Source organism: Numenius arquata, chromosome 9, assembly GCF_964106895.1.
Source record: "Numenius arquata chromosome 9, bNumArq3.hap1.1, whole genome shotgun sequence".
NCBI lineage: Eukaryota > Metazoa > Chordata > Aves > Charadriiformes > Scolopacidae > Numenius > Numenius arquata.
In genome coordinates this window covers 3,163,816-3,176,370 of record NC_133584.1, presented here as the reverse complement: position 1 = coordinate 3,176,370, position 12,555 = coordinate 3,163,816, and the positions used below count along the sequence as shown (strand labels likewise).

Sequence of the window (12,555 nt, the reverse complement as noted above, 5' to 3'; positions counted from 1 at the left end):
AATCACAGATTTAATTTAAATAGACTCAATTTACCATGTTTAATTTAAAAAATCTGATAACATGAAGGAAGTCAAGGAGGGAGGGGGGAACCAGCAGAAAGCAAATTCAGGAAATCTGCCTGTATTATCAAAATTTTTTCTTTAATTTTGCAGCGCGGAGAAGTTGGGGAAGGCTGATTATTTTAATGCTTGAGATGGCTCGTGTTGTGATTCTGAGAGGGGATCTTAATATATGCAGAGATTTATTCCTTATTTACACGGGTGTGGACATTGCAACGGTTGTTTATGTTTGGGTTAATAGCAGATCTCCGCAGGTCACTCTGCTGAGTGGAAAGAGAGACCCTTGATGCAGAGAGATGAACACCTGAGCTTAGCACAACAGCCAGCCACAAAAGTTAAACCTTTCCATTCACCCTTACGAGAAAAAACAGGGAAAAAAGAGTGATTTTGAAAATACTGTTACTGATCACGCTAAACAGCACAGTATCTTTCCATGCTCTTTCCTCATCCGTGAACCCCATGGATAATGTGTGAAGGGAGAGGTGCCAAGTGTGAGGGAAACATGACTTGAAAATAATGCCTCTTGAAGATGAAGCTCAGAGTTCAGACGAGTTGCTTACTGTCTATAATTTTCAGGTTTTTCTTAAATAATTTTATTTGATGAATACTAACAACACTTTACCCTGTGCTCATAGAATGCAGGAAAGAAGAAAAAGTATGTTGCAGAGGTATATGGCGTAAAATATAAAGGAGTGGCCCCTGCACAGTTCAGTTTGAAGTGGCTGTGCCTGATTCATTCCAGCAGGTACAACTGGAGTGCGGCCCTTCTGAAGAGCAGCGTTCACAAAAGGATAAATGTGGCAGTTTACCTAATTTTTTTTTAAGTTATCTTGTTTGTAACTTGGCGTATGAAGAGATCCGAGATGTCTGTTTAGATTTTAGCGTTCTTAATGTAACCAAAAATGTCCTAAAGGCTCAACGCTTCCACCCACAGAGGTTTAGGTAGCGCAGGCTGGATACAGCACACAGCTCCCAATTCCACTCCCCCCAAAAAAACCCCAACGAAACCAAGGCTGGCGTGTGAACTGCTGTGTTAAAGAAACTGCCTGCACGCTAAATGCTGATGTTTATTCCAGCAGATTGATCTCTATCATGCATAATGTTTTCCTATCTTCGTTTGCATTTTATTCATCTTACAAGTTTCTCGTCGTATGAGGGAATGGAGGATGGGCTGCCGTGCCTGCCTTGGCTCTAAAACCACAAAACGTTTAAGACGTGTCTCTGCGAGACACGATCAATAACAGCATGGCCCAAAAGCAGAACTGAATCTGTGTGCAAAAGGCTGAATGGAGCCTTACACATGATTGTATCCTGGATTTTAAGTATTTTGCACGCCGATAGACATGAGCTGTTAGGAGGCAGCTTGCATATTTGAGGAAGCGAGTTGCCTTTAATCTGAGTTTAACTCACTGAAAAAACAAGTGTGACATACTCACCAAAAAAACCCAAATCCAAATAATTCTGTGATGAACCCCTCCCCAGCTCCATTTTAGTTTCCCTATTTACATTGTAAACCAGCTGAAAAAGTAAAGGATCTTTATAATGTACATGGATGAACATACCGTGTGTGTTTAATCTTGTTACTATTTTATTGTCAGGGTCTTTGACAGTGGTGCAGATCTACCTGATGTCCCCGAGAGGTGACTTCTATAGGGAAATTAGATTCCTAAGTTGGGTAGAATTGCAAGACATAGTTCCTAAATGCTTAGGGTATAACACTTTGGAAGAGAGAGGAACCTATGGCTTCATTTAGGAAGTGTCATGAGATACTGACTCACCTTTAACACCAGTAGTTTTGGAAGTTGGTTGGGGTTTTTTTCAGCTTTTGGGATGTGCGCAGGGTCAGATAAAGGCAGGGACAGAAGTTCCTTCCTTCCTACAGAGATGTTCACGCTGTAAGGTAAAAGACCTTGACAAAATCTTTGGTATAAACCTTTTTTGAATATTCAGATGTATTTTTCAATATAAAGTATAACTCTCCAATTATTGTTGTGTTTTATATTAATGTTTATCTCTAAAGTAATTGGAAGTTCATTAAACACACTTTTGTTTGCTGAAGAATACCTTTCCCAAAGCCAAGTGCAGTGGAAACATTATTCATTATTTTTTGATTTTAAATTGTGTAAGAAAAGCATTTCAGAATCAATTAGCAGTTGAACTATAAATTTTTTCTTTAGACTTGATAATTGTGCAAATGTTAAATCAATTATTGTGTGTATTGTGAGTGTATTATTATGTATAAATGTTATTTGAGAAGTTGTCATTAGTGTTATAACCGGTTCAGGATGGGAATAGAATCAATTATGCTGCTCTAGCATTTCACTTTATGAGAAAATTGTTGTCTTTACTCTTAGCTAAGTTATTCTTGCATTTAAGAATTCAATAGTCAGCTTGAACCATTTTTCAGCAGGGAAAAGGGGGCAGAAGCTTGTCTTTATTTTCCATGTATATTCAGTCTTGTACTCGGGGGAAATGGTATATCCAAAAATAAGACTATAAATAAGAAATCAGTAGCCTTTTCTGTCTTGCTGCATTATGTGGGTTTGATATATGCTTCTGCAGCGTTATTACTTACTCTGTTCAAATCAATGCTCTGAGCTTTCCTTTCCGTGATTGATTTCTTCCAGATTAGCCCACAAAGTACGTGATTTAATAAACACCGCTATTACCTGTTTGCTAACGCACCAATGTCTGCACTATCCCATACAGACATACTATAAAGGTTCCAAAATGCTTCCGTCAATCATAAGATTTTGATGGTGTAACTTCATTTGAATAGGAAAGAGAAAACAACTTTAGTTTTATGTAGTCAAAAGCAAAATGAAATTGCTTGGAAGGCAAGAACTTAGAAAAATGAAGCCAGGTTCTCTAGGAGATAATGATGAAAAGGAAAGATGCTCACTGGGGTGTTGTCCTCTTCAGTGCCACTTTCATACCTCAGAAAGGAAGCATTTTTTCCATACTTTTGTGTTTTTAAACATTGTGGTAACAGATTGAAAAGTATCATTAGCACTGTGTAACTGTTCGTGTCCCTCCCTGAAATATACCTACGGATATGTATCGTGCGTTACCATTTAGTGAAGGCTTTTGCAGAAATGGGGTGACAGGGAAGTAGTCAAATGTTTTGCGGGATATGGTGCTATTTAGGATTCAGTGGGTTTGGGCTCCGTATAGAATGCCTTCTTTTTACTAAGATGTTATTTCATTGCCTCAGTCGCTTTTCCTTGGCGACTTACAGGTTGTTCGTGTTTTGGGCAGCCGTATCTCAAAAGAGTTCTGTGCAGGCCAAGGAAGGATTTTGCATGGAATTTGGACATTTAGAACCAGATTTTTACATTTGCTTCTGGCTGGATTATATGAACCTGGTTTGGATTCAGTTTTGTATAGATTTCTGTTTGCCCTAAAAATTTTAATTCTTGTATTCCCACAGTACCTCTGATATTCCTAAGACCAATGTTTTCTAATGCTTTTCTTTTCAACCCAGAGACTTTTGTGTATAATCACTGATAGAAAACGTAATGGCCTTCAAGCATTAACAGCCCGGGAAGTTGGGAATTTGGGAGAAAAGTTTCATGAGAGGTCACTGTGTAATATTTTAACACAGATGTCCAAACACAGTATTTTTCATCTTCCTTCAAGTTCACTCTTAGTTCTTTAGCTTTCCTGGTAACAGCCTGACATATTCCCTCCTAGTTTTTTCTCACTGTATATATGGTATGGGATTTTTCATGCCTATTGCAATATTTTATTCTCTAGAGGTAAATCTCAATAGCTTCCCAGTACATCTCTGCTTAGATGTAGGTTGCAGCCTGATATACAGCACATTCCCTCAGTCTCTGTACCCAAATCAGTCTGGGACCAGGTCAAAAAACAGTATTTCTTTAATGCTTTCTTAGAAATGTTGTTGAGGTTCTATTAATCTTTCTCCAGAAAAGTTGTATTTTTGATATTACCCTGTTTTCATCCACTTTCCCGGGAGATGGTTTTCCTTTTCAATTGCTCTACTATTGTTTTTAATATTACTTGGGATTGTTGCCTTTTCCTACTACTTTGTATTTTAGAACTAAAACCCTACTTTCAGCACAGCAACTATCATATTGCTTTTGAAGGATAGATATTATTCTAACCCCCCTCCCCCCCCAACACCTTGGGAAGTATTGTACAATATGATTCTATTCAGTCCACATTTTTATCAACACGATCACCCTCCCCTGCAGCCATCATTCCATTTTAGAGCACAGCCCTACAGGTATTTTTTCCCCTTTTCGCAATATCAAAATATGAGGAAGATGAATGAAAGTTTCGTGCATGTTTTTGTCAGTGTGTTTTTATAGCTCCCACAAACAGTGATGGACTTGGCAGCCTGGAGACTGAAATCCTCTCTTTAATCACACGCCAGGTATAGTTCAGCAGAAAGACATATTTCTATACGCAGCCCCTGTAGCATGTCTAAGCCCTGAGCTGGGAGAGCCTTATCTTCTGTAAGTGAAAAAAAAGGACTCAGGCCGGTCATCCCTGCCCTCGTCTCTGGAACGGCTGAAAAGAAATGATGTACTTCAAGAAGGTAGAATGTCATTTGTGCCACTGAGTTTCAGGATGGGTGTTAACGTCTAGTCTGGAGCGGACCAAGAGTTCCCTTTCACTCCTTTGGGAATTTCTTTCTGTGAGTTACGGAGAGGATGCAGTGTTCTGTCCAGTTGGAAGTTATCCGGCCGTGTGTGTCAAGTTGTCACATAACTCTTCAAAGGGCAGTAGGTTTTCAGGCCATCTTGCATTTAGCCATTGGTTTGAAGCTCATTAATGTCTTTTTACTTGTATAAACTCTCAAAATCTAATAGCTGAAATCAGAGAACGAAGTAAAACAATGAACCTCATTCCCATTTTTAGAATGTTGAGGTGTTTTATTTGAAAACAAAGCAAAACTAAGGCCCTTCAGGGACTCCTGCAGTATCCCAGGTCCACAGAAAAAGCACTGCACAGAATTCTTTTGTGTGGTTATAAATTGCGATCCCTTAATATTTTTAAATGTTGTATTAGAAAAGCAGCGCTCTGGTCATGTTCCTTTTCACAAAGATGTGTCTATGCGGTTTTATTAATTTTTTCCCTGAAAATCCAATGTAATGAAAGTATGTGCTATTCCGAAAGAGTAAGTGTTGGCAATTAAATCTGCTAAAAATTATTTGACTGTTTTTTGGGTTTTTTATATTTTTCAGCTAATGGGACAAGTGACTTTGCAAATTGCCAGTGAACCAGTTTTGCCGTTTAATGCCCTCGACATCGCGTTAGAAGTTCAGAACAGTCTTAAAGGTAATTTTTATTAGAGGAATATTGTTCTCCATTAATACCGAGTAAAAAAAGGATCACCTACTCCCTGATGTTCAATTTCTGCTTGAAAGATAGCCAGTGATCTTACTAGTTAAATAGTTATTATGTAATGCTAAATAAAACACAGGGTTTGTTGCTAAATAAAGCCATAAAATGTTTAATTTCTTCTGATGTTGCTCTGTTAGTTAAGCAGTAATTAGTATTAAAATCTCATAATTGCAGTCAAAGATAACAATCTCTGTGACTGAACTTGATTTTAATTCCCTCTGGGGCTTCAATACAAGAGAGGGCTTCTAATCCCGTTGCCATTTGGCTCCTTCACTTTCACAATCATCTTCCTTGTTTGCTTATTGCACCAACTCCCCTTGTTGACAGAGCATCCTGACTTTCCTCCTTTTTCAGGCATGACAAAGCGTGATAATTTACCAATGCGCGTTGTTTGAGTTGATTAAGCACTGATACCCTGTAAGCTCTGTATTTGATCTTGGTGTGTTTGGGATGCTGGGTTGGGGACTAGGAAAAGATTGTTCCTGGTCAGAAAGTGAATGGAAGTGACTGGTAACTTGGTCAAGATGCAAATATAATTCCCATAGACTCTGGATTTGGCACTGTTTGCCAGGTGTAGGATGAATCCCTTCATATGAGACCGCTCCATCAATATTGTGGAGCCATTACTAGTATTCCTGTGCTGCCTTCTCGTTTCTGGCTCTTTCTGTTGTCTTGTGGCCTTTTAGGGCTTGATAAAAGAACAAACATTCTGCAGTTTTCTTGTCCTGTGTTGACAACAGAACCCAATTAAGCCAATAGCCCTTGGCTTGAGCTGTTTAAGATAACACAGTTGAAGGGTGCAGTTGTGCATTCCTTTTGCTTCTGGGGGCTGTTTTGTTGGGTTTTTATTCTCCCCCTCCAGAAAAATGTTGATATAAGGAACTAAACCCATTGTATGTTACTGAGATGTTCTCTGCTACTCTCTAGACTACAAAAGCACAATAAACCTTCTCCTCATGGTCATGGTTTGTGTCCTCAAACCTGGACACTTACCAATTACAAAAAGAATGTGTCTTAGCTCCATTCCTGAGGACTGAGGAGGGAGAGGGCATCTAGGTTCTAACACTGTCCAGTGTCACCCATCCATAAAAGCTTTCTCTTTCAGTATCATCTGTCTCCCTCCTCCCATTCTGTCCCTCTTGCCTTACAGTTTCCTCTTATCTTAGTGTATTCAAATGAGATGCATCTCTCCTTCCTTTTATAAGTGACTAGGGGAAAGCAGTCGGGATGTGGAGAGCGCATAAGAAGCTTAGTCCTTGGAGATTACATCTTTTGATTATTTAGCTGCCAAACTCTAACGTAATTCCTTGAACGTGTACAAACTGAGATATTTCAGAAGTTGATATGCTGGTCACAATTCAGTGAATTTAATGGTAAGAGGTGCATCCCTGACAAGAACACCCATGAAATTTGAAAGACTGTTAATTAGGACCTCACAGTGGAAAAATGTGAAATAGGTAAAACCATGTTGTTATTTCCTCATCACCAGTTATGTCTCTGATACAAATTACCTGCAGTGGGCTAACACCTTTAAAATATATTTTTCCTGTTTATATATTTCTGGAACTCTCAAGTTGATCTGTTAAATAAAGATGTAAATTCTATAAAGTTACACCAAAACTGTACATGTAGTTTAGCAGAATGGGAGATCTTATCTCAAACTTAAAGATTTTTTTCATTCTTGAGGTGTTGCCCCTGCATTTCATTCACTCCCTACAGTATAAAGCATCACTTTCCTGTAATACACATTCATAGAAGTGTGATACCTTTTCTTTAATCTTTGCCATCCATCATTGTCAAGACCCAGGAGTCAGTGGGCTATCATTGGTCAGGAATCAGTGAGCATCCAAAAAGACAAGTAATATTAGCTCTGTTGTGCCATATAAACATCAGTTTAGTTCAGCCTAAACACAGCAGGGAATGATCATGAAATAAAAAGCGCAGCTCAGCTGGTATTTCTTCAACTGAACATGAGATGTCCTATTGTTCTTCCTTTTCTTTTTATTTTGAGTAACAGGAAATGTTGATTTAAACTGACTTTTTTTTCTCTAACTTCAGTTAGATCATTTATCTCAACGACTTCAGGGGAGGGAAGATTATTTTCTAGGCTGTAGGGCCAGCAGGATAAATTTTCTTCCAGCTGTTCACTTTGGAGTTTTGTTTAATAACTTTTCTCATGACTTTCATGTCTCGTCTATCTCTGACTTGTGTCAAGTAACAGTCTATTTTCATTTTGGAAACGAATAAGACAATGGTCTTTTTAGTAGTTACTTAAATGAGAAGTTGTACTTTTTAACATGGCTCATGGATTCCTTCATTCTTCAAGAGGTTTTATGTTGTCTGAGATTTCCAGTTCAACGTTGCATTGTCTTAGTAAACTATTGCCTTCTCCAACTGGACACAAACTGTAAATGTAGAAAAGGTGAAGGGAAATCACACGACATGCCAGAAGATTCATTAGGCTTAATTTTGCGCCTCTAGGATCTGGTTCAGCCAATCACTTAAACATAAACACACATTTTATTGCCTGTTGGAATTTCTCGCGTTCTTGAAGTTAAATCATATGTGTAAACACTTGAGTCCCAGTTTTGCAGTCTCCTGGATGTCCCCACAAAAGGATGCGTGTGTCTTAATATTTGTTAATGCTGCATTTATTTATGTTTCCAAAGGATTTAATTCTGTAACATGGTGGTTATCTGTACTGTTAGCTCTGTTAAATTAAATAGGATGTTAATTAGCACTTGATAAACCATTTTGTACGCTTAGGCTAAGCTGGATGGCAGGTTATAGGGAAGTCTCATCCACAACGTGTTTAGAGATGCTCGAGGCGTGTTTCTCAGAAGGACGGGGAAACGGCTGTTAAGTGACATGTGTTCTCTCCGCTTGCGCAGACCAGAACTCCTTGAAACAAGCTACTGCTTTTTGGGTTTACCTGAAAGGAAGGGTTGTGACTGGAGAGACATCTGCTGATGGTCTGAAGTTTAACAGGAAACCTTGTGGTCAGAAATGATACGCGATGGGTTCCAAGACTGAAATCCGGATCCCCGGGGCTATTCAGGCTGTTATCTGTCTGATCACAGATTTGCTATTTTAGAGAAATTCAGAAATAGGCGACAGTTTAAAATATTTCCATTAACTGCACATTGCAGTTGTGCGGTGTTTCTGCCTCTCATACATTTAAAATCCAGAACCACTGCAACTTGAATGAACTACAGGACTATCTCACTAGGACCGCGCACGCTATGAAAACTCAATTTATCTTTTGAGGTAGGGCACAGCCAAGATGTCAGATCTGGTGTGTGAATGATACAAATGGTTCTTTTAAGCACTTCTGTAGAAGAATTTTGTATGTATGTGCAAGTGCAAATATATAAGCATTTGTATACAAGTATTTTGTATGCATATAAGCATTTTTTATTCAAAACAAATTCTTATCATCTGTGTTTGAGCCTCTTTGGAATTCAGGATACATTACAGCAAGCTTCAGGGATTGATGATGGAGGCATTAAAGTGTCTCCTTAGGATCAAAAGTCTTTCTGTACCTTTGACCCGAGTGACTCAGCAACGACACGTTCAAGCACAGGGTTTACAAAAATAAAGGCAACCAGGTTTGATGGTAGCCATGTCTCTCGCTTAGTTGCCGTTGGCTGTAGAAGCTGCTGTTGTTTCATTATTGCGAGTCACTGGCCCACCGAGACTCATGCAGACCTTTCCAATACTGGTATCTGCTGCCCCAGCCTTAGCTGGTGGCTGAGTAGTCCGAGGCACGACTGCCAGGATTCCCCGGTGGTGGGTTTCCTCACAGGCTGCTGGAGCGGGCAAGCAAATCAGAGAAGCCATAAGCCATCTCTAGTAGGTACTGGCTGAGAAAGGGGTAAGATTTTCTAGTTTTCCCTGTATAGGAAGGGCAAGGGCTGTGATTTAAAGCTCTCTGGCTACACGGTGTCAGTTGTGTGCTGCTTCCTATCAGCTAAGCCCTTTCTTCTCCCCAGAACGGATGTTTTACAGATGTTACAGCAGCTGGAGTACTTGGGGTGATAATAGTAGGCAGTGCTAGCAGGAGTTTAAAAATAATCTGGTTTATGATAAGTCATTTCCAGGGAAGTCTGCATGACTTTCCACAGCCCTGGCTCAACCCATACATTTCAAAACATCGGTCTAAACTCTCCATCCTTAGAAAAATCAATACAGAAACATATCTCTGTCATTTACTTGATGGCTGCGTACTCGTTGCCTACAGCTATCTGCTAGTCTCCAGCTTGCCATCATTCTACCTGCTTGACCATATTTCCCTGATCATTTAGGGGGCTTTTCAGTTGCTTTCTCCATCTGTCTGTAATGTTCAGAAAGTTTCCTTCTTTACTGTTCCCACCCATTATTCTTGATTGCTACAGATGTAAAAAATGCAACAGTTATCTGTATGTATGATAGAAATACCTTCTTCGCCGTGGGACACTGACATCTTGTCTTCAGTACCCTTTCAAGGACATTATATATTAGTATTGCAAACCTTTCATCAGCCTTTAAAAAGAAATAAATGGAAAAATGTATTTTCTATGGGCAAAGCATTTGGTACTAATGGGAAACAGTGAAAATCTCTCCTGTATCAATAGGCCGTATGTTTCAGCAGCTCCGTACAAAGTCCTTGGTAACTTCCTCTCTATGGACATGCATAATAATATGTCACAACGTGCCTTTTTAATGACAGCCTCTTTGATAAGAGATTTGTAGCAACACCAGGTTAGTTTGCGTGGGCAGCAGCAGTCATGGCAGCAAAATTGAAGCTATGGCAACGTATTCTTTGCACTCTGGATGATCGGGAATTTGTGTTTCTACCCCCTTTAGGGTACTTTCTACAAAGCTTTCCCATTTCGATTTTCCACTGCTAGGTCTGATCATCGCATTTTGCACAGCATGAAAAATCTTCCTCCTGAATCCAACAACACACCAGAGCTGATCCCGAACGTGCAAGCTAATCGAAACCTGGAGCAATTCCCCCTCTCTCTTACATGCTAAGGCATGTTCACACGCACAGAGAGCAAGCGTCATGCTTTAAACCGCTGATTTGTCCGTGTTCATTCTCCTGTGGGTGCTCGTCGGCAGCTGCATTCATACCAGAGGGCACAAACACAATTTTAAAATGTTAAATCTCTAGCAGTACTTTTCATAAGAGCAATCAGTTACACAGGGAAAGGCTATTGTATGCAATATCTGTAAAAATAAATATCTACTTGGTGTAACCTGTTCCTAAATAAAATCCGGTTACATGTAACAAGTGTAATGAAATTCCACAGTAGAGTTCTCTGATGAAGAGTATACGTACTCTTGAGTCACTTTCTTGTGCTTTCAATTTTATTTATTTAACAACTAAACAACTGGCTTAGGTGATTCATCATGATTCATACTGGAGACAAAAGGACAAAGAATACAAAATATAAATGATGTGGCGGTGTTTTCTCTTGAGTGAAGGAACAGTTGCCGGGTTGTTTTTTTTTCATTTTCTCTGTAGAAGCATCACAAGATCTTTAAGACATTATTAGTTAATGCATCCTTTTCTTTAAGAATCATTTACCCTTCCACTCCCAGCTTCTCGACTTGAGGAAAGCATAAATCTCCCTTGGCACTGAAGTTGAGTGTGTTGTGGTAAAAACCAGTGATGCCCTTAAAGCTGTGTCCTCAGTCCTCTGCGGTGACACAAGCCAGAGCCACTGCCAGGGTTTGTACTGAAGTATCAAACCAGGGCCTGGGTGTTTGTTCTGTAACCACTGCTGGTTTGGAGTGGGATGTAAACAGCGCTTTTTACTCATCACTCATCACACAAAGTAAAATGTAGTTGGTTCAGGGGCAAAATGCCCTGGAGAAGGAGTGAGAGCATTTACAGGATTTTTCTGTTTAAAAGGGTGGTCTGGTTGGCTTCATTTCCAAGTACAGAATGACGCGTTTTCCCTTTGTCTCGCCTTCCCTATTGAAAAGGCACAGCTTTTCATTTTAAACATTTACCATTGTTTGTGTAATATTCAGAATAAAAATGCTAACACTTGTATGTTATTTGGAATATGAAGTGCTTTGCTGAAACCAAAGGATTCTTTCGAACAGGGTGAATTTAAACCTTTCCCTGCTGACCCAAGCCCCAGGGTAGGGTGTGCACAGCGCCCGGACTGTACGCGTGGAAACCAAGTTCTTCAGCTGCACTGGATGTTTGCCTGAGGTTTGAAAATTGTGGCTACTGATATTTTGCACAATATCCCCAATGTGCCAAGTTCATATGCTCGGAGAATATTTTTCTGAGGCATTAACCTACTGTAATCAGACTCTACATTACTCCAGAGTCAATCAGAGTAACCAGTCCTGTACATCAAGGTACTAGAGCCCTGTTACCATTCTAATTAGGGAAAGCGGGATTGGTCAAGAGCCATTGACAAAGCAAACTTGTCCCAAACCAAGACAGACATAAACCATCTTCTCTCACTCCAGTTCCCACGGGGAGCTTCTGTTCGTTGTTAAAATTCATCTTGATGGCTCAGGAAATCTGACAGTTTCTCTCACACCGGCATCTGTCTCTCCATGTAATTTGGATCCTTTCGTGTTTTGCTGGGTTGGAATGTGTTAGTCAGCTGAATGATGGGAGCGCAGGGGATCTGTGAACTCCTTTCCCTTTGCTGAAATCTATCCAATAATAAATCTCTTTTTTTCCATACAAGAGGGAGAACATGTCATATTCAGGCATTTCCTTGAATTTCTTAGTTGTACCTGTTGGCTTTTCCATCCTGTTATATACTCACCTTTCAAACTCCATCCATAAATAGTTTGAGAAATGGGTTGATGTTCTCAATTTACTACTTCTGATCTCTCCATCTATCTATTAGACAAGGAACTTTAGCATTCCTTTAGCTTGTATCTTGAACCACTTTGTTGGATTAATCATCTCAGTTACTGTGATACCGTACTCACTGAGGTTTGTACGTTCAGCTAAAGGTGAGGCGGCTTCTCAAGCTGAGTGGTTTGGTTTGATTAAATCGTCATTTGAAAGATCTAAGGATAGTTGATTTTCTTGTCCTTAATAAGCAAAATGAATCTTGGCCTTAAGGATCGGTTTCTGCATCCTGGAAGTGTTTTTGCTGA

At 39.6% G+C, this 12,555-nt stretch overlaps 1 protein-coding gene across 1 annotated transcript in view; it reads left to right on the top strand.

Annotated features, from left to right (window-relative positions):
- The window catches only part of NAALADL2 (N-acetylated alpha-linked acidic dipeptidase like 2), a 240,202-nt gene that overhangs the window by 209,027 nt on the left and 18,620 nt on the right, over positions 1 to 12,555 (top strand). Inside the window, exon 12 of the mRNA XM_074153553.1 lies at positions 5,274 to 5,367. Coding sequence (XP_074009654.1) covers positions 5,274 to 5,367 — 94 coding nt within the window. The remainder of the gene's footprint in view (positions 1 to 5,273; positions 5,368 to 12,555) is intronic.